This window comes from Budorcas taxicolor, chromosome 3 (assembly GCF_023091745.1).
Source record: "Budorcas taxicolor isolate Tak-1 chromosome 3, Takin1.1, whole genome shotgun sequence".
NCBI classification, from domain to species: Eukaryota; Metazoa; Chordata; class Mammalia; order Artiodactyla; family Bovidae; genus Budorcas; species Budorcas taxicolor.
The window spans coordinates 31,132,634-31,159,563 of record NC_068912.1 but is presented as its reverse complement, the minus strand read 5'-3'; the positions used below and the strand labels follow the sequence as shown (position 1 = coordinate 31,159,563).

The window sequence follows — 26,930 nt, the reverse complement described above, 5'->3', positions numbered from 1 at the left end:
ATATTTCTATGGTTCTCAGTGCTTTTCTATTTGGGAGTATAATGAATTCACATTTTATTTTGGGGTTTGAACTCATTACTTGGTAAAAATGCAAAGATGTACAAGACATGTCTTTTTTATTAGGCTTAGAGACTTAAAGGGACTTCTCTTTGGTAATTTTGCTTTCAGTCAGTGACATTAATTAATAAGTTTATGTAGAAAAGTTAATAATCACAGGATATACTCTCTTTAAAATCAGTCCTCAAGTACTTTCTGGGCCTGGGTCTGGAAATAGGGAAGAAATTCAAAGCTAAAGGGTAAAAATGAAAATAAAGGTCTATAGATGGTTTTACATCCAAGGTTGGGAAGATCAGTAAGAATATGCACATATAATAACAAGGAGGACTTTTGAGTGAAGGGGTACATTCTGAACCCAGGACAAATGTCTCAACTGTCCTATCTTACCTACTTATTCCCTAGCCTAGCTGCACTCTTGAATATAACATTCAGCAAATCCTTAGAACTAATGATTTCATTTAAATGGAAAAACCAAAAGGCTTTTGTACAAAACAAGGAATTTTTTTTTTAATGCCAAAGAAATGCATTTAAAAGGGCTGGATTATTCTTTAACTAGTAACAAGGGTTAAGTTTACCACCAAAAGTGATCTACAAAGACCAGCTTTATAATTTATGACATTATATTTTCAAAACTTCTAAGCAACAAAAATATAGCTCAAATCACCAAAAACTTATGTTTCACATATTTATGGCAGCAACTTTACAAATCAATTCCTGTAATTTACTTTATAACAAATATCTTCCACTGCTCAACTGGTTTAGCACAAACAGATCAGAGATGGTTTCTTGTGTGTTTTACAAATATTCTACACAAGTCCTTGAGATCATACTTACAGCTTTAGCAAAAACACCCATGATTTCAGGAAACTGGTGTGTAAGAAAAGCTATTATTGCTGTAGAAGAACATAGTCCTGCTGTGAAATGGATGAAAAAAGGAATCTCCTTCTTTGGGTAAACAGAAACATGATGAAACGCTGAAAGATAGAAAAGATGGAGATGGATTTTATTTCAGAATATAGTGTAAGCCAGTTTTTATATTTTCAAGTGAAATCCATTTCTAAAAACTAAAAAGGAAAAATAAAAAAGAACACAAGAAGTCTCTGGTCAAGCAAGGTAAAAAGAAGTTATCCATTATTTATAGCATCAAGAGCACATAGTTAGATGACTATTGGGAACTGGGAAAAGGATGGCACTGTGGGAAACAGCAGTAATTGTAGTCATGCTGAGGTGGTTTTGAAAAAGAGCTTTGTCACTTATAGGCTGTGTGATCTTGAATAAGTTGCTAAACCCTCTAGCAGTTGCCATGGAGTTGTTATGATGAACACTGTAAGCACTTTATAAAGGTGCTGTTTTAATTTTTGATCTTTGGGAGCTGAGACATGAGTACAGAGATCAAGAAATAGACGTGTGGTTGGAGATTTCCTAGAACAATCAGTTAATAATTTTACCCACTTATTAATAAGTGTCCTATATGTGGCATTTCATTGAGCACTGTAAAAATCTAACCAGAACATCAAAGTCCTAGATTCTGAACATAAATGGAGTCTATTGTCTTATTTTTACATTTACACACTTACAAAGGTTATTATTTTTCTAGTGATTAGATATTTAATTACCAATAGGATTCAAGTATTTTTATCTTATTTGAAATGTGAAAATACTTGAACAACAATGATGACCAGAGCCTATTACAATGATTGGTACACAGTAGGTGCTCAATAAATGTCTGTTAAACTGAGAGCTATTCTGGGACTTCAGTTGGCTGCTCACAGGGTTGGACACAGACCTAGGAATTCCTGATGTAATATCCTGCATAAGTAAGGAATGACTAATTCAGTGTTGAATCAAGGTCAACTATAAATTTAACGTTTTAAAACATAATGATTCACAGAGAAGATTACACCTAAGTTTCCTTCAGTAGCCAGGTTATTTTTTATGTATTATATACTATCTTCAGAAAGTACATACCAAAAAGCAAACTCATTAAAAATGCAGAAAATTTCCAGAGCCTTGTGTCATGTTTAAAGTAAAAGCACACCAAATCTGAAATTTTTTTAAGTTAGAAACATTAGAAGCTGTGAACAACACTGTGCTTTCAGTACCCCAAAAAAATCAGTCCCCTTTGCTCTGTCCTTCAGCCATGAGAGGCCAACTTCTTCTAGCAAATCAAAAGATAAAAACCATGGTATTTGCAAAGACAGGGAACAAATATTTACATATGCCAATGTTACTACAGTTGCTTTTGCGTAAGACAGCAAAATTAATAATATTAATTAAACTATAGCATTTTGTGGCTTACAAAGTGCTTTTATTTATATTATTTTTTTTCAATAATCCTAGGAGATAGATAGTATTATTCCTACTTTATGAGGTAGAAAACTGTATAGTTTTAATAGGATAATTTTCTAAAATATGAAATTTTTATACTATAGGAGAGATTCAATTGTTTCTTTTTGGATTGCTTTCTGTAGATTCATTTGTCAGTCAATGTTTGGCTAATACATCAAAATAATGGATGACTAGTACAGAAACACTCCCTTAGAAGTAAAGTTCAAATTTCATCACTGACTTGTAGAGAAAAATTTATCAGGAGGCATAAAAGACAACTAAACAGCTATGTGAACTAAGGGAATAGTTCAAGTCTGAACTTATGACGTTCATAAGCAAATTCCAGAATGCCTTAAGCCATATCAAGGTTGAAGGAGAATTGAAAGCAAAAAACCTTAAGTACTCTTGGGTATTAAAGTTCCACATTAATAAAAATTTGTTCATTTTATCATAAAGACAGAAAAAATACTCTAAGAATATACAATATAATCAAACTAACCCCCCCAGAACATCCCTCCTCTCATAGCTCCTAGAATTTGCAAATGAGTAAACCCCTAGAAATACCAAAGTCCTGCCATTACACAAACTCTCTGTCTTATAGCCTGTGGCTCTGACAATACCAAATAATGACTTGATGATTTTATTCACACTGCAATGAAAGCTTGCCTTATATTATCAGGCAACTTCTGTCATGATTTGGGGGGCATTATTTTAGGTTAAATGTATTAGCCTAATGTAATACACTCTTGCATATTGATGTTCCACAATAAAAGATTCATTCCTCTGCCTCAAATATCCTTGTTCCCATTAAAATAGAAAAACAACACCTACTACCACCACCCTCTCCTGAGGAAGGAAAATATTTCTAACACTAATGACCTTCTAATTGCCAAAGTCAATGGATTCTTCTCAGTAATTACCTTACTTAATACTGTGGATACTCCTCCTCACTTGGAATTTCTTTTCTCCTTTTAGTTTCTAGGATATCTAGTTCTGGTTCTTGTCCTGTCTCAGACCACTCCTTCACTGAATCTTCTGACTCCTTATCGGCAACCCATTCCTTAGAAATTTTCACCATGGTTCACCCTTAATTTACATCTCACACCCTATACAGTTTCCCTTAGTGATCTCATTCACTCCCAGAAAATAACGACCCCTAAGTCAGTTTTGTGATGTAGAGGCAAAGAGAGATTTTGGTAATTTTGTTTACACGACCTGATCCTGTTACTAGGCCTAGGCCGTAGAAGATTGGATTAGGGATGAACACCTGGGTAAATCTGATTTACTCTCCCAGAAGTTTTAGAAGCAGGATTGAGATATTCTTCATTCTATATTATCCTCCTGAATTGATGACATGTAAATTCAGAGCTGCACCGGAGAATCAAGCCTGGCTACATGTGTCTAAGAAAGGGAGAGCCAAACTGCAAAGAGAAGGATAAAAATGAAGCAGATACACCGAGAGAAGCAGAAATGAAAGTTCATACAAAGAAAAGATGGAGTTGGGGAATGAAAAAGGAAAGTAAGAATAGGAGAGACTGAAAAAGGCAGTCAGAGACAGAGATACACAGAGAACTGACTCCTGATAAAAATCCTGATAGCCTTCTGGTTCCGGTCTCTTCCAAGGTGCAACTGTAATTGTTGCCTTTGTGTTTTTTGAGATAACTCAGGCTTCTTCCAACAAATTCTCTTTATTTTTAAGCTAACATGAAGTGGCTCTCTTATACCCAGAGTGCTTACAACATTTACTACTTATAAAACATATATTTAATAATATACATATTATATAACTTACAAAGATATCTTAACCCCATGTATGTAGAGATATAAAATATAAAGGCTATGTATGCATATGTAAACATATAACACACACATGGATGTGTATATATGGTTGACATGTCACATATGCAACATACTCAAAAATTAAAATTGTGGGAGAAAAATATCAGCATACTCAACTTCCATAAGCTCTCCTAAGTTTTTATCTGTCTGTTTGAACTTTTCAGCTCTTAAGTCTGATGGCTGTAAAACTGCACCTTTCCTTCCTAGACTTTAGTTCTAATGGACCCAGAATTGTAAAAACTGTGGTACAGATTTATATTATAAGAGGAAACTAGTGTTTATAACTGTTAGCATCCTTACGTATCAGTCAAATCATAGAAAGGATCAGTTCAATTCAGTTCAGTTGCTCAGTTGTGTCCAACTCTTTGCGACCCCATGAATCGCAGCACGCCAGGCCTCCCTGTCCATCACCATCTCCTGGAGTTCACTCAGATTCACGTCCATTGAGTCAGTGATGCCATCCAGCCATCTCATCCTCGGTCGTCCCCTTTTCCTCCTGCCCCCAATCCCTCCCAGCATCAAAGTCTTTTCTAATGAGTCAACACTTTGCATGAGGTAGCCAAACTACTGGAATTTCAGCTTTAGCATCATTCCTTCCAAAGAGCACCCAGGGCTGATCTCCTTCAGAATGGACTGGTTGGATCTCCTTGCAGTCCAAGGGACTCTCAAGAGTCTTCTCCAGCACCACAGTTCAAAAGCATCAATTCTTCGGCGCTCAGCCTTCTTCACAGTCCAACTCTCACATCCATACATGACTACTGGAAAAACCATAGCCTTGACTAGTCGGACCTTAGTAGGCAAAGTAATGTCTCTGCTTTTGAATATCTAGGTTGGTCATAACTTTTCTTCCAAGGAGTAAGCGTCTTTTAATTTCATGGCTGCAGTCAGCATCTGCAGTGATTTTGGAGCCCCCCAAAATAAAGTCTGACGCTGTTTCTACTGTTTCCCCATCTATTCCCCACGAAGTGATGGGACCAGATGCCACGAATGTTGAGCTTGAAGCCAACTTTTTCACTCTCCACTTTCACTTTCATCAAGAGGCTTTTTAGCTCCTCTTCACTTTTCTGCCATAAGGGTAGTGTCATCTGCATATCTGAGGTTATTGATATTTCTCCCGGCAGTCTTGATTCCAGCTTGTGCTTCTTCCAGCCCAGCGTTTCTCATGATGTACTCTGCAACAAATTTACCAGCTCATACAGAAAAAGAGTGAGTGGATGATAAGGCAGCTGAGACAAAAAGCACAGACTATTCTTTTGAAAGTTTAGCTTCCTAAAAGCAGGAACTAGACAAAAACACTTTCCGCAATCATAACCCTTATGTATTTCTTGTTCTCCTCTTGACTCTTTGATTCTTTCTTTTTTTTTTTTTTTTTAATATATTGAGAAGTACAGTCCCTCCGATTTCACTCTACTTTGTAAAGCTTATTTTGACTGTTCTGGGTCCTTTAACATGCCATATACATTTTGGGATCAGCTTATCAATTTGTAAGAACTGTATTGAATTAATAGATCAATTAGAAGAGAATTGTCATAAAAATAATATTGGGGCTTCCAATTCATAAACATGGACTATCTCTCTATTTAATTTTCTTTAATTCTTCTAAGCAGTATTTAGTGGATTTTAAAAATTTCACATTTCTTTTAATTTATTCCTAAATTGTTCTTTTTGATGCTACTCTCATTGGGTCTGTTTTCTAGTTTTCATTTGGATTATTCATTGCTGGTATATAAATATATGACTGAGTTATATATACATACACACACACACACACACACACACACACACACATATATCAATATTATATCCTGCAACCTTGCTAAACTAGTTTATTAGTTGTAATAGTATTTTTATGGAATTCATGAAGATTATGTCATCTGTGAATAAAAACAGTTTTACTTCTTTCTTTAGAACATGAATGCCTTTTATTTCTTTTTCGTGCTTGATGGCATTAACTAGAACCTTTACTACAATGCTGAAGAGAAAAGAGCAGACATCCTTGTCTTGTTCCTGATCTTAGGGGGAAAGCATTCAATCTTTCATCATTAAGTAGGATGTTAGCTGTGGGTTTTTCGTAGAAGCTCTTTATCAGGTTGAGGAAGCTCCCTTTTATTCCCAGTTTGTTCAGAATTCTTATCATCAATGGGTATAGGATTTTTGTCAAATGTTATTCTCCATCTATTGTGCTTTATTCTATTACATTTTCGGATGTTAAAGCAACCTCACATTTGTGAGGTAAATCCCAATTGGCCATGGAGCATAATCCTTTTTACATGTTGTTGGATTCAGTTTGCTAACATTTTGTTGAAGATACTTGTGTCTATGTTCATGAGAGATATTGTTCTATAGCTTTCTTGTAATGTTTTGTCTGACTGTGTTGTCAGGGTAATACTGGTCTCACAGAATGAGCTGAAGAGTGCTCCTTCTTCATTTTCTGAAAAGAGTTTGTGAAGGATTGGTATTATTTTTTCTTTAAGATGAGTGCTTATAAGAAAAGAAAAACAAAAACTTTCATCTATGTGTCCTTCATTGCACCAAGTACAAGGTTTTACCACAAAAATATAAACTAAATTATGCAACTATATCCAAGAACTGGTTAAAATAGTATTTCAACAGTATCCTGAACTTCAACCAGAGGTACTTTTAAAATGGGAGAATACTATGAAAAATAATCTCACAACTAATTTTAAGTTTAGAAAAACTTGAATATTTACTTACGAGGTAAGAGCTCTCTATCAGCAGTCTCTGTGCAGCTGGGATAAGGATAAAATAGATGGCCTTTCTCTAATGGATATGGAATCATTCTAAAAGCTGAGGGAAAAAAATACACATTTGTTGACATGCAATTCAATCTCACTTTCATCATCTACTATAATCAAAGCTATTTTGGAGATGTATTTTTATTAAAATGTCTCACAGCATTTTTAAAATTTATTAAAAAAAAATATTTGTTCAGTTGTACCCAGTCTTAGTTGCAGCATACGGGATCTTCAATCTTCAAGGCAGCATGGGGGATCTTTTTTCTTTTTTTGCAGCATGTGGAATCTAGTTCCTGGACTACAGGTGGAACCTGGGCCCCTGGCATTGGGAGCATAGAGTCTTAGACACTGGACCACCAGGGAAGGCCCCCACATAGCATTTTGTTTTCTTTTTTAGAGACACATTTTATAGGAAAGAAACAAAATATGCAGAGGAACAAATAAGAAGAATAAAACTTATTTAGAGAATAGTGAATGTTCTAACTGAAATAAAACTAAAGGGAGTAGTGGAAGATAAGACTGGCTGTGTCCTTCTTGCCTCAGTCTCCTCATTACAAACACAAAATATTTAACTCTCCACATGTGAATTCCACTTCTAGGGAAATCACACAACTGTTGTAGTCATAACTTCTGTCAACCTAAGAGTTTTCAATGGATCCTAACTTCATATTTGAGCTGATACCAAAGTTTTCTGTAAGCAGAGCTTAACTTAGATCAGGGATCACCAAAGTACCTAAATTAAGTATCTAAAGGGGTCACCTTTGGTCAGACCTGGACCACTATCTGTTTTTGTAAATAAAATTATATTAGAATATAGCCATGTCTCCTCATTTATATATTATAAAAGGCTGCTTTCATGCTGTAAGAGTTGGGTAATTGTGACAAAGACTATGGCCCACAAAGACTAAATATTTACCAACTAGTCCTTTACAGAAAAAGTTTATGCATCCTTTATCTAGATTACCATCCATTCCTACAGACTTCTTAAAGAAGAAATCTTTATTGATCTACTCAACTATCAAAATTATAAGGTTTTTGTTTTTTCTTTAATGCTTGGATCTATGAACTTTTGTCAAAATACAGATTTTTGTTTTGCTACAATAAAATTCAGTGACTTGTCCAAAGTCACAGAACAAATTAAATTAGTGACACTAGGAGATCATTCATTAAATCACAAAATCAATCATATACTTATGGATAACTTCCTACGTACCAAGCAGGCTAGGCGTTGATGACACATACAAAGGGATTAAGATAGGCTACATAGTTTTGAGAAGCTTGCAAACTATTGGAGAAAAAGCAAAAGAAAATCTAAGTACCCCAAAACATCGAGCTCCTCAGTTTTAGTAGTTCCGCTTTCATTAATCTGTATATTGTCAGTATCAAGCACAGGGCCTAACGCTCAGCAAACGTTAATACAGAGGTTCCCAAATTTTCTTGATTCAAGGACACATGGTGCCATTCATGTCTCAGTAATTTGCTATGATGCCCCCAGGCTGTAAGAAGTATTTAACAATTCCACTTATTAAGTAGTGGGTCTGATCAATTTCAAAAGCTTTGGCTCCAACAGCTTAGCAGCAAGTTGAAAAAAATACACATAAATTAAAGGAAAAAAGTTATTTCATTTTTAAATAACCATCATTTCTCCCTAATGGGATATATGAGCCTGTGGGACACCACCTAATTTCTCAAACCTCAAAATCACTTTGGATAATACCATCCTCATTTCCTGTTCCACACCGAGTTTTGTGTGGTACTTCCTTTAATCATAGCAACTAACAAAAACCCAGCTTTGCAAAGCTATGACAACACTGAAAGAAAACAGAGAGTACTGTTGAAACCTTTAACTATCTAGAGCAACAGTTTGAATGGTGTATTGCTACATTTCTATGAATAATTTAAAATCTCATGGCACTCTTGTGAATTTACTATAACATCCAAAAGTGCCTCAGTGCGATGTTTGAGAACTGAGGAGGTTAACAAGTTTTAGTTGTTACTTAGAATGTGCACTGAATTTATTTTTGAATTTTCATCTACAGCTAATTTTAGGAAGTTACAAATGAGAGATCTGGTAGTTAGTAGAAAATAATCCAATTTTCCAAAGAAATATACAAATGGCCAATTAACACATAAAAATATGTTCAACATTATTATTAGGGAAATGCAAATCAAAATGAGGTACTATTTCATACCCATTAGGGTGCTATTACCAAAAACCAGAAAATAACAAGTATTGGCAAGGATATAAAGAAAGTGAAAGCCCTGTGCATTGCAAGTGGAATGTTAAATGGTTTACCTGCTATAGAAAATAGTACGGTGGTTCCTCAAAGAATTAAACACAAAATTATATGATCTAGCAATTCCACTTCTAGGAGTACACCCAAAAGAACTTAAAGCAAGAACCTGAACAGGTATTTATGTACCCATGTTCACAGCACCATTATCCACAATAGCCAAAAGGTGGAAACAGCCCAAATGTCCACTGATGGATGAATGGATAAACAAAATTTTGTATATACTTACAATGGAATATTATTCATCCTTAAAAAGAATAAAACTCTTACACATACTTCAACAATATGGTAAATGAAATAAGCCACATATCAAAGGACAAATGTATGATTTCACTTATATGAGATACCTAGAATAGTCAAACTCATAGAGACAAAAATAGAATGGTTACCAGGGGGCTGGGAAGGAGGAAAGAATGAGGAGTTATATTTCAGTTGGTACACAATTTCAGTTTGGGATGATGAAAAAACTCAGGATGGATGATGGTGATGGTTGCACAACAATGTACATGTATTTCACAGAACTGAGCATTTTAAAATGTTTAAAATGCTTTTATGTTATATATATTTTACCACAATTAAAAAACTGGGGAGGGATTTCCCTACTGATTCAGTAGTAGCTAAGACTCAAAGCTCTCAAAGCAGGGGGCATGGGTTCAAGCCCTGGTCAGGGACTAGATCCTACATGCTACAACTAAGACCTGGCACAGTCATCAATTTTTGAAAATAAGTATTTTTTTTTTAATTTTTAAAGAATTAAGTTGATTTCAGTAACGAAAAAAAAGTTTCATATTGTACACATCTCAAAACCAAAAAAAGTCCAATTTAAAAAATATTAGAGTAGCAAGCCACATTAAAAAATAAATGGATATAAATTTAAATTTTTTTCCTTATAAATATTTAATTCAAGTGAACATACAGCAGAATACCCAAGCAGTTTTTCATCCTGCTTTTCCTAAATGTGGTTTTAATATAAGCACATTACACATTTCTTCTACCAATAAACCAATGAACACCACAGAGTTCACTTTCAAACCAATCTGAACAATAAATCCTTAAGGAAACCCAGACAATCTCATTAAAAAAAGACTGCCTGTGAATGCAATGAATAGTCAGAAAGATTAGCATTGCATTTGGAAAAGAATACTTACTGCCTTCCCACGTGCACTGTAACAGATTAAGAGCACCTTCTATTCTCTTCCAGTGCTGAAGATGAAAGAAAGCATAGGCAATTGCTTCACTATCACCCCGTTTCAGAATGTGTTCTGGAGGTAAAATGAGACTTTTCAACTCTAGTAAATACTAGAAAAATAACATACACACATAGACACACCACACACACAAAAAGAAAAATTATGTTAAATTCAAACATCCACAAAAGTGTAGATTCAAATTTCATTAAGTTAACTTGATTTAAAAAACAAACATTAAGCTAGTTGAAATGACAAGAAGGTCTTACTGATAACGTGTATAAAATGCTTGTATATATGCAAATCCCAAAGATCAGAATATGCCTAAAGGTAAAAATAAGGTAATAAATGACTTATGCGCAACTTTAAATACAAAATGGAAACTAAGCTGAAGAAATAATATATGAGAAAATTATTTATTTTTCCAAAAAAGCATAAATGTAAAAAATTATAAAACACAATTTTGGAACAACATGTTGTGGCAATATTTTTTTATTTCTCCTTTACAGTGTGTGTGTGTGTGTGTGTGTGTGTGTGAGACTCAGTCGTGTCCACCTCTCTGTAATCCCATGGACTACAAGCCCACCAGGCTTCTCTGTCCATGGGATTCTCCAGGCAAGATACGGGAGTGGGTTGCCCCTTTTTTACAGTGAAGGAATTTAATTGTTAAGAAGTTCAATTCTTAAACATAGGGCAAAGCACTATGCTTGTTAGGGAATGCCAAGACACTATTCTCTGGAGCTTCCTAATGTAATGAGAGAGACAGATTTTGGGGTGGGGCAGGGAGGCCATGCTACACAGCTTCTGGGATCTTTGTTCCCTAACCTGGGATCAAATCTGGCCCCCTTGGCAGTTGAAAGCACAGATTCCCAAGCAATGGGCCACCAGGGAATTCCCAAGAAAGACAGATTTCTTAAATTAATTATAATCAGACTATGTGCTTTACTATAGGTATAGATACATATAGGAATATGGATAGGAGGTATTACTTTTTAATTTAGCTTTTAGTAACAGCTTTATTGAGATATAATTTATATACTTTACCATTCACCCATTTAAAGTACACAATTCAATAGTTTTTAGTACATTAACAGATATGTGCAACCATCACCACAATTTCAGAATATTTTTATGACTTCAAAAGGAAACCCAAATGTATATTAGGGTAGCCACTACAGAAAACAGGAGGTTCCTCAAAAAACTAAAAATAGAGTTACTATATGATCTGGCAATCCTACTCCTGGGCATATATCTGCAGTAAACTATAATTTGAAAAGATTCATACACCTCAGTGTTCATTGTGGCAACATGTACAAAAGCCAGTCTAAATGTCCACTGACAGATGAATGGATAAAGCTGTTATGTATATATACAAAATATATATATATGTGTATACATATAATGGAATACTACTCAGCCATAAGAAAGAGTGAAATAATGTAGCAACATGGATGGACCTAGAGATGATCATACTTAAGGAACCAAGTTAGAAAAACAAATATCATATGATCTCACTTATATGTGGACCCTAAAATATGGCACAAATGAAATTTTATGAAACAGAAACAGACTCACAGACACAGAGAACAGACTTATGGAAGCCAGGGGAAGGGAGGTGGGAGAGGGATGAATTGGGAGTTTGAGATCAGCAGATGCAAACGATTATAGAGAGAATGGATAAACAACAAAGTTCGATTTAGCACAGGGAAATGTATTTAATATCCTGTGATGAATCATAATGGAAAAGAATATGAAGAAGAATGTATATATATGTATAATGAAATCACTTTGCTCCACAGTAGAAATTAACACAACAATGTAAATTAACTAGACGTCAATAACATAAATTTTAAAAAAAAGAAACACCGTAGTCTTTAGTTATCACCCTCTCCACTCCCAACCTCCCTCAGCTCTAAGCAACCACTAATATAGTTTCTGTCTCTAGATTTGCCCATTCCAGATATTTGATACAAACAGAATCATTTAATATATGGTCTTTTGTGACCGGTTTAATTCACTTAGCATATATCCATGTTGTAGCATGTATCAGGACACCATTCTTTTTGTGGAATAATATTATACAAAATAATATTCCATTGTATAATATAAATAATATTATAGATATAAATAATATTCCATTATATGGATACACCACATTTGTTTGTCCATTCATCATTTGATGGATATTTGGTTTTCACCTTTTGGCTACTGTGAATAGTATTACAATAAACATTGATGCTGTGAAAGTGTTAATATGTCAGCAAATCTGGAAAACTCAGCAGTGGCCACACGACTGGAAAAGGTCAGTTTTCATTCCAATCCCAAAGAAAGGCAATACCACAGAATGCTCAGCTACCACACAATTGCACTCCTCTCACATGCAAGTAAAGTAATGCTCAAAATTCTCCAAGCCAGGCTTCAGTGATACGTGAACCGTGAACTTCCAGATGTTCAAGCTGGTTTTAGAAAAGGCAGAGAAACCAGAGATCAAATTGCCAACATCCACTGGATCATCAAAAAAGCAAGAGAGTTCCAGAAAAACGTCTATTTCTGCTTTATTGACTATGCCAAAGCCTTTGACTGTGTAGATCACCACTAACTGTGGAAAATTCTGAAAGAGATGGGAATACCAGACCACCTGACCTGCCTCTTGAGAAACCTGTATGCAGGTCAGGAAGCAACAGTTAGAACTGGACATGGAACAACCAACAGACTGGTTCCAAATAGGAGAAGGAGTACGTGAAGGCTGTATATTGTCACCCTGCTTATTTAACTCATATGCAGAGTACATCATGAGAAACGCTGGGCTGGAAGAAGCACAAGCTGGAATTAAGACTGCCGGGAGAAGTATCAATAACCTCAGATATGCAGATGACACCACCCTTATGGCAGAAAGTGAAGAACTAAAGAGCCTCCTGATGAAAGTTAAAGAAGAAAGTGAAAAAGTTGGCTTAAAGCTCAACATTCAGAAAACTAAGATCATGGCATCCGGTCCCATCACTTCATGGGAAGTAGATGGGGAAACAGTGGCCGACTTTATTTTTGGGGACTCCAAAATCACTGCAGTCGTGAAATTAAAAGACACTTAGTCCTTGGAAGGAAAGTTATGACCAACCTAGACAGCATATTAAAAAGCAAGAGACATTACTTTGCCAACAAAGATCCGTCTAATCAAGGCTATGGTTTTTCCAGTGATCATATATGGATGTGAGAGTTGGACTGTAAAGAAAGCTGAGCGCTGAAGAATTGATGCTTTTGAACTGTGGTGTTGGAGAAGACTCTTGAGAGTCCCTTGGACTGCAAGGAGATCCAACCAGTCCATCCTAAAGGAGATCAGTCCTGGGTGTTCATTCGAAGGACTGATGTTGAAGCTGAAACTCCAATACTTTGGCCACCTGATGCAAAGAGCTGACCCATATGAAAAGACCCTGATGCTGGGAAAGACTGAGGGCAGAAGGAGAAGGGGATGACAGAGGATGAGATGGTTGGATGGCATCATCGACTCTATGGACATGAGTCTGGGTAAACTCCGGGAGTTGGTGATGGACAGGGAGGCCTGGCGTGCTGTGGTTCATGGGGTCGCAAAGGGTCAGACACAACTGAATGACTGAACTAAACTGAACCATGTGTATGGATTTTTATGTGAACAAAGGTTTTCATCTCTCTTGGGTTACTAGGAGTAGAATTGCTATGTCATATGTAATTCTATGTTTAAGCGGTATTAATTATGTTTTAAACCACTGATGGGCTTCCCTGGTGGCTCAGCTGGTAAAGAATCTGCCTGCAATGTGGGAGACTTGGGTTTGATCCCTGGGTTGGGAAGATCCCCTGGAGAAGGGAAAAGCTACCCACTCCAGTATTCTGGCCTGGAGAATTCTATAGATTGTATAGTCCATGGGGTTGCAAAGAGCTGGACTCAACTGAGCAAATTTCACTTTCGCTTTGCAGAAGTGGTGGAAAGGTGGAAAGTGGACAGCAGATTGAGAGGTGTGGTGGGGAGAAGAATAGGAAGACATATTCATTGTATAGGGCCAACTTGAATTCTTGAGCCTAAAGAGCATAGTACAAGATGCATTTAAGTAAGTGAGCATGCCTGTTAAAGTTATAACCTATCAATTCTTATTTACATATGAAATGAAATTCGATCTTAAACTCTTGAAGAAATGCTTCCCTTAATATTACAATCCATATCAAAAGCAGCATAATCACAGTTATTGCACTAGTCAAATATACTAATTACATGAAGATGCAAAATTAACTACTTGTGGTGGGGGTCTTCCCAGGTGGTGCTAGTGAGGGTTCAGTCCCTGGGTCGGGAAGATCCCCTGGAGAAGGGCATGGCAATCCACTCCGGTATTCTTGCCTGGAGAATCCCATGGGCAGAGGAGCCTAGTGGGCTACAGTCCATAGGATCGCAAAGAACTGGACACAACTGAAACAACTTAGCACACATGCACAGTGGTGGGTTAGTTGCTAAGTCATGTCCAGTTCTTACAACCCCACGGACTATAGCCCTCTAGGCTCCCCATCCATAGGATTTTCCGAGCAAGAATACTGGAGTGGGTTGCCATTTCCTTCTCCAGTGGATATTCCCATCCAAGGGATCGAACCCCGCTCTCCTGCAATGCAGGCAGATTCTTTACTGACTGAGCTACCAGGGAAGCCAACTTTTACACCATCTTTATTATTAAAGTAGTCAACTTAAAATCTTTTAAAAATAGTTAGCTAGCTTCTTCTTCCAATGACTGAGACCACAGTACACCTCCTTAGTTAACTACTTCTTCCAAAGACTGAGGCCAGAGTACATCTCCCCTACTAGAACAGGTTTGAAACTACCTTTTGGGTCTCAATAATTTGGTACCAAATTATGTGTCATATGGTGCAAACCACATTAATGTATATTATAAAATATAAAAAGAGAGACATTCCAAAGGTGTCTTAAAAGATATATCCTTACATTTCAATGAGATAAACAGCATAAATTCAACAGTTGAATTTGTGAAATACTTTGTAAAAGTACTACAAACAGGAAGAATTAGAAAAATAAAAATTAGTAGTGCTTTCAAATTTTAAGACAAATTATTAATACATATGGACTCATGGCATTAATACATATAAAGTAATTTTTCTTTGTTTATGGAATGTGCCTTTCTAACACTTACTGGGCTGAGTGCTCATCTTTAATTACCCTTTATTCCTATAACCCAATAAAGCTGAAATTAAAAAGCAAAAAGATAAAAGAATAATTACTCTTAGTCTTGATGTCTCTGGCCCTCTCCTCAAAGTGTAAGAATGCAGTCTGCTCATCAATTTATTTTAGTAGATGTCACAAGCTATGAGATTATTTACTAATCCAGTTTGGGGACTTAACATTTCCCATTCAGTTTCTTAAAGGAATGCAGCAGAGGTTGTGTCCTGGTCAAGCAAAGCCCATTTGCTGCCTGGCTGGGTTCTCTACCCTTAGTGCCTTGGACCTATATTCAGGAGGGTAATATTCTTTCTAATCCTCTTTAATCCTTGCCCATTTTTTTTAAAACACAGTAAAAGATCACTCACACCAGGAGGCTGTGGGAAAATGGACTCAAATACCTGACCTCTGACATGACTCCTTATGCTCTTTGCAAGTGCACCGAGAGCTTCTTCAGTAGGAAGCAAAGAAAATGAGGCAATCACAGTCAAATCTCCATCATAAAAAGAATATCTTATTTTCAGAGAGGTTCAATACTTAACCAAGTCCTTTCCATTAGAATTTTGCTTTATTTTACAGATAAAAACATTTCCAATTATTTTCAATCAGTTTTAGAATTCTGAAGCTTTAGACTAATGCCTATCTTTGCTAAGCCACTCAGCAATTATATTAACAATTATTCAGTAAAACTTATAAAAAGTATCAATTTAATATATATACAAATACTTTTAGCAATTATTAATATATATCTATACTTCTGAGCAATATTCTAAGTGACAATTCAGATAGTAATCAAATAGATATTATTAGAAAATGATACTTTAGGATTTTATATTAAAATATTTATTATTTAATCATGAAAAAATTGTTTCCTTATGCTACCTTTTTTTTACTATCATGTCTTACCTACCAGCAAATGTCCTTTACAATTTGACTTTAAAGCAAAGCAATTCTTATCTTTTAGTTTCCAATAGGATACTGAAATAAAATTTTACCCTCAAAATATAAAGAAAATTTTTCAGCTTAAAGAAAATATACTTAAAATAGCCAATTATAGGATTATTACTTATTTTATGTCCTCCACAAAGTACTACTCAGGAATTTTTGCTACCCAAAAAAAGCTGTAAGTTATTACACAATAGAATCATATCCTTTATATTCTACTTCAGCATCTAGCATACTACACTATCCACCCAAAGCAGGCCTTAAGACAATTATTAACTGACTGGATCTGACATATATATATATATATCAAAAATGTCTTCAAACTCATACCTGTATTTCAGTTTTTACTTAAAGATATTTTCTAACTTTCTGGGCAAACTTAAAACAAAATGAAAATAAATTCAAGACTTTATTTCTGTTTGAAGAATGAAGAATATGAAAGGTTAAAAACTGAGGGGTAATTTGGTTTGGCCGTTTTTTGTTTTTTTTTTTTTGCTTATGAAAGGACATACAGTACAAAACTGCAAACACTCCAGAGTAACACAGAAAAGAATATATTACAAGATTGGTGATAAAAGAAAATAAAGATAATAATCTGATTTACATTTGTCTGGATTTCTTTTTCTTAAGCATAACATAAAACACTACTTTTCTTAAATATAGTACCAAATTGTTACACAACTCCTTTTTACTTCACAATATGTCTTGTGTATCTTTTTCTGTCTCTGTGTAGATCTAACTCATTATTTTAAAATATAGTACACTGTTCCATTAAAAGTTGAGTTCTTTTATAAGTTAAGAAATAAGGTCATGCTGAAATTGCGCTTCTGTCATTAAAAGGCCAAAAGTGACATAATGTAGTAAAATTTACAAAATATCAAATGGCTTAAACATATGATGGGATCTAAAATTTTATATTCTTTACCTCAGATATAGGTCTTTATAGTAGTGCAAATCTAAATTATAAACATATCTATTTACCAAACGTTTACTGAATGCCCATTATGTCCTAAGTAGAATATCAGACATAAAATGATGTTAAGACAAAAGTCCTGCTTTTTTAAAAAGCTCACAAATAACTAAGGGATAGACATATAAACAGACCAAATATATATATACACACACATATATATATATTTAATCATATACATATATAATTAAGGCACTAAACAGAAGAAAGAACATTATCTCTGCTTGGAAAAAGTGGAAAAGACATCTCTATAAAGGAGGCATCAGATGAGCAGGATCTCGAAGAATGAGTAGACATCTGCCAAGTAGAAAAGAGATTAAGCATATATATAATGGTAGGGAGTCATAATGAGACCTAACTAATCCAGGGAATAGTAGCGCTAGAGGTAAGCCACAAAGCAGAAGTGGCAAGGAGAGAGACTGGAGACAGGTACTGGGTCCAGACTATGAAGGGCTTCTATACACCCAATACTAAGGGGTTGGTCCTTATCCTATAGGCAATACAGAGTAAGCAGAGCTCTTTAGCAGAGTAAGGTTTTCTATTTAGATTGATAACTCTGGCAATAGCCAGAGTGGAGAGGGATGGATGGCATGGAGACCACTGAGGAATCTGTTTTAACAGACCAAGCAAAAGGAGGGGATATGCAGATAGATGATTCATTTTGCTGTTCAGTAAAAACTAACACAACATTGTAAAGCAGCTGTACTCCAATAAAAGTTAATTTTGAAAATGCAGAGAATGTCTGGCAACAAATACACCAGACAGAAACAGTGGTTACGTGAGAGAAGTAGAACTCAGAGAGGAAAAACAGGGGATTATTTTGCTTTATAACTTCTACAGAGTATGAATTTAAAAAAAAATTCATTACTTTGATAACAATAATTTTTTAAAAGAACAAGCAGTAAAGGTGCACAATAAGCAGTGACGGTAGGGTTGGAGTATATGACTAGATCTGAAAGATATTTTGAAGGATATGAGTGGGTAATTTGGAAAGGACAGAGTAAAGGTTAATTAGAGAAGAGAATAGTAAAGCCATAAATCAAAATATAGAAATAGAAAGGAGAGGCAAGTTGGAGAAAACACTAAAAAAAATTTTTTTAAATCTACTTTGAGACACATTGAAATCTCTGAGGTACCTATTAGATATCCAGGTAAAATCTTCCACAACTAGATAGAAATGCAAGTCTCTTAGACAAGGAAGAAAGCCAGAGTTAAAAGAAATACATTTGGAAATTACCAGCAAACAAAACACAGTCAAAGACATAAACCAAAGCTAACATCTAGTATGTGCTACAGGGCCTTCCCGATTACCTCCAAATCACCTTCTCATTATATCGGGAATAAATCAGAAATTGCTGGGGCCAATTTTAACTAGTACTCAACTATGGACAAGATACGCAAATAACCACTCAAGTCTCTTGCTTTTCACTAAAAATAATAAAAACTAAAGCTACTTTGGGAGCTATAGTTAAAAAGACATAATGATGTACGCCTGATGGTTTCTTTCATAACTCTATACCTATGCTTACACTCAAATTCACTTTAATTTTGAATTGCTTTGATCTTTATAATTTATCTCTAGATTACTTTGTTTCTATTACTTTGCAAATCTTACAACAGCTTTTGACCAAAAGCAATATAATTCTGACCCGAAGTAATGATAATGCTTTATAATCTTCCTCTTAAAAGCAGAGGTTAAAGAAAAATCTCTCTGAAGGCATCTGAAATTAAGGTACTTTGCTCTTGATCAGTCATGCACATCAAGAACCAATTTATCTCTGCAATTAGTTTTCTCAGTGCACATTCTATGAGATTGGACAGGCAGGCTGAATGCAAAGATTCCACATGGAGATGTACTATAGAGAGACTAAGAAAGTCCCTAGATAGAAAGTAAAAACAACTGCTATCTGAATAAACTAAAAAAACATGATACTACCTAACAGCCTCAGGAGCAAAGTGAAAGTGATCTTACATTAAAAAGAGAGGGAATGGGGGCTAAACAGCACATCATCCTATGGAGCAACACCTCAAGAAATAAGCATTTGATATCTCAACCCTTCCAACCTGTCCACAGTATAATATAATGGAAAGCAAAAGGCTCACTGTGCTCTAGGAACGGGTCACAGCCTTTAATACCACTTCCCTTTTCTCTCTGTACTCCTGCTATGCCACTCAGAATCTCAATCAAGTGCCCCTTCCCCTCCTCTTTCACACATGCTGCTATAATATAGGCAGTATGGCTGAAGAAATGTAAGTCTGCTGCTAAAGACCCAGTAGCTTCTCTGATGGATGGGACTCATCCTATAGGCTTCAATTTCTGACCAGCCAGAATGGATTTTACCTTTTATGTATTATTTTTAAAATTCCCCTTATACTTACAAAGGCCACCTGGCATGGTCTACTTTCTTAGCAACACAACGCCAAAGCCAGTTTTAATATAAAATAAGAAATAATAACTTTAAAAAGCTACAGATTACATATTCCTAAATATGTACTCAATTTATAAAGATTTACTAAACAAGTTTTTGTCATTGTTTTGTTTTTAAATGTTCTATATCACTCTTCTCTCAAGGGCTTCTTCTGTAAGACAAAATAAACTGTCCTCAGGGTATTAAGTAATTCAAATTAGTTAACTCCTGTCTCACCTAACTATCTTCACCTTCACCTCTTCTCAACAAAGGAATCCCCAAATCTCATACATTCTAAAGTACTAAAATAATATTCAAAAGGAAAGAGGACAAACTGGAACAGCTTAAACAGGAAGAGAAAATGGTTAACAGAGCATAATAAAGCAACAATAGCTGTAATAATCAATACTGTTTTACTCAGACATTGTTAGTACTAGTAGTAGTATCAGTCACTCAGTCGTGTCCGACTCTTGGCGACCCTGACTCCTGGCGACCCCACAGACTGTATAGCTCACCAGGCTCCTCTGTCCGTGGGAGTCTCCAGGCAAGAAAACTAGAGTGGGTTGCCCTTCCCTTCTCCAGAGGATCTTCCCAACCCAGGGATCAAACTTTAAGAACTTCACAAATATCATCTCATTTTATTAGGTGACAGTGCTTTCCACATTGAGTCATATCTTTTTTTTTTCTTTATTGAGGTATAATTTAAAAACAGTAAAATGCACAGGCTTTAAGTTTGCAGTTCAATGACTTTTAAAAAAACACAGATAAGCAACACCATCACCCCAGAAAGTTTCCTTTCCAGTTAATACCTCTACCCTGACCACCTGAGGCAAACTACTGTGCTGATTTCTACCACAATAGATCACTTTTACCTTTTCTTGAACGGCACATAAATGGAATCATTCAGTATATAGTCCTTTGCACAACACTGTATGTTTAAGATTCATCCATGTTTTGCTGTATCAGTTGTTCTTTTCTTTTTACTGCTAAATAAATTTTCATTCTCTTGGATACATACCTTGGTGTAAAACTTCTGGGTGACAGGATGAGATATATGTTTAATTTTATAAGAAATTGCCAAAGTAGTTGTATCATTTTATACATTAAGGCAGCAATGTATTAGAGTTCTAAATATTCCACACTCTTGCCAATATTTTATAGTATTTTTAATTATAGCCATTCTGATAGGCATAATACCTTACTGCAATTTTATAATGCATTTTCCTGACAACCAAAGATGGTGAGCACCTCTTTGGGTGTTTATTGGACATTCCAATATCTTCTTTTCTGAAGTATCTGTTCAAGGCTTTTGATTAAAGTTGTCATTTTATATTTATATATTCTGAATATGAGTCCTTTGGCAAATAAGCAAATTGGAGATACTTTTTTCCTGTTTGCAGTTTGCATTTTCATTTAAAAAGAAATGACGGTGAAGCACTTCCCTGGTGGTACAGTAGTAAGAATCTACCTGCCAATGCAGGGGATATGTGTTCACTCCCTGGTCCAGGAAGATTCCACATGCCACAGAGCAACTAAGCCCATGTGCCACAACTACTGAGCCCCCAAGCCACAACCCCTGAGTCCGTGTGTTGCAACTACTGAAGCTTGTGTGCCTAGAGCCTGTGCTCTGCAACAAGAGAAGCCATCGCAATGAGAAGCCCATGCACCACAACTAGAGAAAGCAAGCACACAGCAACAAAGACCCAGTGCAACCAAAAATAAATAAATAAATAAATAAATAAATTTTAAGAATGATGGTAAAGATTTTATTTATTTATTTTGGCCACAATGCACAACTTATGGGACCTTAGTTCTCTGACCAGGGATAGAACTTGTACCCTCAGCAGTGAAATCACAAAGTTCTAACCACTTGACCACTGGGGAATTCCCTGCCTTTTCATTTTTAACACTGTCATCAGTGAGAAGAATTTCAAAGTTTTGAAAAGGCCAATATACAATTATTTTTCTCTTACAGTTCAGTGCCTATACTGTCCTAGGAAATTTTTGTCTACCTGAAAATTTCAAAGATATTCTTTGATGTTTTCTTCTAAATGTATAGTTTTAGCTTTCGGTTCAGTTCAGTTCAGTTGCTCAGTCGTGTCCGACTCTTTGCGACCCCATGAATCGCAGCACGCCAGGCCTCCCTGTCCATCACCAACTCCCAGAGTTCACTCAAACTCATGTCCATCGAGTCGGTGATGCCATCCAGCCATCTCATCCTCGACTGTCATCCCCTTCTCCTCCTTCCCCCAATCTCTCCCAGCATCAGTCTTTTCCAATGAGTCAACTCTTCGCATGAGGTGGCCAAAGGATTGGAGTTTCAGCTTCAACATCAGTCCTTCGAATGAACACCCAGGACTGATCTCCTTTAGGATGGACTGGCTGGACCTCCTTGCAGTCTAAGGGACTCTCAAGAGTCTTCTCCAACACCACAGTTCAAAAGCATCAATTATTCAGCGCTCAGCTTTCTTCACAGTCCAACTCTCACATCCATACATGACTACTGGGAAAACCATAGCCTTGACTAGATGGACCTTTGTTTGCAAAGTAATGTCTCTGATTTTCAATATGCTCTCTAGGTTGGTCATAACTTTCCTTCCAAGGAGTAAGTGTCTTTTAATTTCATGGCTGCAATCACCATCTGCAGTGATTTTGGAGCCCCCCAAAATAAAGTCTGACACTGTTTCCACTGTTTCCCCCATCTATTTCCCATGAAGTGATGGGACAAGATACCATGATCTTTGTTTTCTGAATGTTGAGCTTTTTAAGCCAACTTTTTCACTCTCCTTTTTCACTTTCATCAAGAGTCTTTTTAGCTCCTCTTCACTTTCTGCCATAAGGGTGGTGTCATCTGCATATCTGAGGTTATTGATATTTCTCTCTGCAATCTTGATTCCAGCTTATGCTTCTTCCAGCTTTACACTTAGGTAAATGATCCATCTCAAATTATGCATGCTATGAGAATATTTCATGATTTTTTTTCCCCATTCAGACATCCAGATGTTCCATCATCATTTGTTGAAAAGCATTTCCTTTTCCCCACCGAATTGCACTGGTGCTTTTCTCAAAAATAAAATGATAAAATATATATGGATATATTTCTGGGCTTTTAAGGCAACTATTTCAAATTTAAATCTAAAATTAATAAAATTTAGAGGAATTTGGTGGTAGTATGCTAATAAAAACTCTCAATGAAATATTGCAGCAAACTATTGCTACATCCTAAATTAGACAATACTATTCTAACTGATGTGTAAAGTGTCATACTAAGAACTACCACATCTACAGTAAACCACTGATATCTGGGGATTTAATATTTAAGGTTTCAATCATCTGTGGTATCTCTAAATAGCCATTATGTATAAAGCTATAATTTTGTTAAGGCACAATCTGAATCATGTGCTCTGAGGCTTGTTTACACATAAGTAACTTACCAAAGGAATAACCCTAGCTGCCTCTTCGGTATCCATATCTCAGCAAGGTTCATGACCAATCTCATGATTTCATTTCATGGGTAAAATTATGTTACACTGGTATTTCTCAACTATGGATATTCACAATGGTTTTGGATCATGTTGATCAAGAATGTCAATGGCAGAAAAATGTTAAAGAACACTTTTTATAAATGAGTTTAAAAATGCACAAAGGATTTGAACATTTACCCAAAGAAGATATACAATCCCATTCTTGGGCATATACCTGGAGAAAACCATAATTAGAAAAGATACATGCATCCCAATGTTCACTGTAGTACTAGTTACAATAGCTAAGACATGAAAGCAACCTACATGTTCATTGACATATGACTAGATAAAGAATATGTGGTACACATACACAATGGAATACTATTTAGCCATTAAAAAGAATGAAATAATGCCATTTGCAGCAACATGTCATACTAAGTGAAGTAAGTCAGACTGAGAAGGACAAATGTCATATAATATTACTTATATGTAAAATCGAAAAAGAAATGATACAGATGAACTTATTTGTAAAACAGAAATAGTCACAGATGTGGAAAACAAATTGATTGTTACTGGGGAAACAGGGAGGAGGGATAAATTCAGAGATTGGGATGAGACATGTACACTACTACATATAAAATAAGTAACTAATAAGGGCCTACTGTATAGAATGGGGTACTCTACTCAATGTTCTGTAATGGCTTGTATGGGAAAATAATCTAAAAAAGAGTGTATATATGTATAACTGATTCACTTTGCTGTACGACTGAAAGTAACGCAACATTGTAAATCAGTTATATTCCAAGAAAGATAATTTTTAAAAATTTTCAAAAACAAACAGCCAATAAGCACATTAAAAGATGTTCAACGTCATTAGTCATTAAGGAAATGCACATTAAAATCACAGTGAGATGCCATTTCATACCTACTAGGACAACTATAGTCAAAAGACAGACAATAACTGTTGGCACAGATGTATAGAAATTATACGCCATTCTTAACCACTCTGCAGCACGAGAGAGCAGAGCACTTCATAGAAAAGTATTTTTAGACCTCTGTTTCCAGTAATGGAACACTGGGTAACTCAGATAAAATCTACCAGATAACTAGAAAAGCTGTTGATTTTAAAAAATTGAATTAAATACATTAGAGAACTAACAAAAGGTAAAGAATTATGAGGCCACAGTCAAGCGAAGGCAGAAATCAAGATGTAAGCCACACTTAGGGCTTCTTTTACTATACGGACATTTGACAATTCTGGAAAAGATGCTTAGGAGGCTATTCAGCCTTTTTTTTATCAGTTTCATAAGACTAAAGGAACAAAATTCACAGTTCAAGGCCTGTCAAGAGTGAGGGCCCTGGCAAAACCCTCAGGATTAGACTGGGGCTCTGAAGGCTACATCTTAGGAGTAAGAATGAACCAGAAACAAACTAAACATTTCATGACTGAAGTCAGTTTAGTCATCCAGGTAGACCATAAAATATCAATCCCTGAAAATGAACTACGGTGATCATGACCTGCCAGTGATTCTTTCAGGCATCTAAGGGCAAAGAAAATTCTCTCTGAAGAAATATAATATTACCTGAAGTTTTACGCTATTTCTACAATTTTTCAAATAGAATATCTGGCACATAGTCAAAGAAAATGAGGCATAAGAGAAAAGGCAATATGAATATGATGCAGCAGAAAAAAAGCAGATAATAAAAACAGATACAGAGAGGTTCTACATATCAGGATTATCAGAGAAAGAATTCAAGATAACTACTTTAAATTATTTTCAAAGAGACAGTAGATTACATTAAAAATTTTGGCAGAGAATTCAAAACTACAAATAATGTAAGAAATGTGAAAAATAAACAGAAATTCAAGAATCAAAAAATGTTTTAAAGGAGTGAAATCACACAGAGTATGTTTTCTGGCCAAAACGCAATTATGCCAGAAATCATTCATAAGAAGATAATCTTCATATGTCTGGAAGTTAAATACATCTCTAAATGGAATAAATATACCTCTAATCAAAGAGGAAGTCATAGAGGAAATTAGAAAATATTTTGAACTAAATTATATAAAAAGTAATGCTATACTATGCAGTTAAAATTATATTAATATTAGAGGTTAAGAGACTTAAATGGATATATTAGAAGAAAGACTAAAAATTAACAAGTTAAGTACCTTTAATAAGATACATGACATAGAAAAAAATAAGATGGGGCCAAACAAAGTTGAAAGAAGACCATAAAGGGCAGAAACAGATGGACCAGAAAACAAATAGTAGAGAAGATCAACAGAACCAGAGCTTGGTTCTTTGCAAAGACTAATAAAAGTGACAAATCCCTGAGGAATCCAATGCGGGGGTTGGGGGAGGTGGGGGGCGAGTAACCAGTGCTATGAATTAAAAAGTGGATGTTAGAACTGATCCTGCACATATTAACAAGCTAATAAAAGGATTTTATGAAATCTTTACGCCCGTAAATTTAAAAATTTTGCATGAAATAAATTCCTAGAAAAATATATCTTACCAAAAACTAACATAAGAAAAAATAAAAAATGTGAATAGCTATGGAATGGTTAAGTAACTGAATTTGTAAATAATATGAAATTTTTAAAGGAAATCCTTCTAACCAAAATACAGAATCAGATGGCTTTATCAGCAAATTCTACCAATCACTGAAGGCAGAAATAATTCTAATTTTTACACAAATTATTCCTGAGAATGTTAACAGGGACCACTCCTTAACTTGGGGTTCCCTGGTAGGAAGACCTGGGTTTGATCCCTGGGTCAGGAAGATCCCCTGGAGAAGGAAATGGCAACCCACTTCCAGTATTCTTGCCTGGAAAATCCCATGGATGGAGAAGCCTGTAGGCTACAGTCTATGGTAGGCTACAGTCTATGGGGTCGCAAAGAGTCAGACATGACTGAGTGACTTCACTTTCTTCTTTCATTTTCACTACTTAATTTGGTTTATAAAGCCAGCAATAAAGGAAAAGTATTGATCAAAAATATAAGAAGAGAAGGAAGTGAACATAATGTCAGGATGGTGGTCACCCTCGTACACTATTAGTGGGAATGTAAATTGGTACATTTTGATGCCTTTGAACTGAGATGTTGGAGGAGACTCTTGAGAGTCCCTTAGACTGCAAGGAGATCAAACCAGTCAAACCTAAAGGAAATCAATCCTGAATACTGAGTACATTAGAAGGACTGACACTGAAGCTGAAACTTCAATACTTTGGCCACCTGATGCAAAGAGCTGACTCATTGGAAAAGACTCTGATGCCAGGAAAGACTGAAGGCAGGAGGAGGAGGGGACGACAGAGGATGAGATGGCTGGATGGCATCAGCGATTCAATGGACATGAGTTTGAGCAAGTTCCAGGAGATGGTGAAGGACACGGAGGCCTGGCATGCTGCAGTCCATGGGGTCACAAACAGTCGGACGTGACTGAGTGAGTGAACAGCAACAAACTGGTACAGGCGCTACAGAGAACAGTAT

At 35.7% G+C, this 26,930-nt stretch overlaps 1 protein-coding gene across 1 annotated transcript in view; it reads right to left on the bottom strand.

The window, feature by feature from the left end:
* Nucleotides 1-286: 286 nt before the first annotated feature.
* The window catches only part of ST7L (suppression of tumorigenicity 7 like), a 63,610-nt gene continuing 36,966 nt past the window's right edge, over nt 287-26,930 (bottom strand). Inside the window, exons 12-14 of the mRNA XM_052636754.1 lie at nt 10,423-10,573; nt 6,940-7,032; nt 287-1,031 (exon numbers count right to left, since the gene is read on the bottom strand). Coding sequence (XP_052492714.1) covers nt 853-1,031; nt 6,940-7,032; nt 10,423-10,573 — 423 coding nt within the window. The 3' untranslated portion in view covers nt 287-852. The remainder of the gene's footprint in view (nt 1,032-6,939; nt 7,033-10,422; nt 10,574-26,930) is intronic.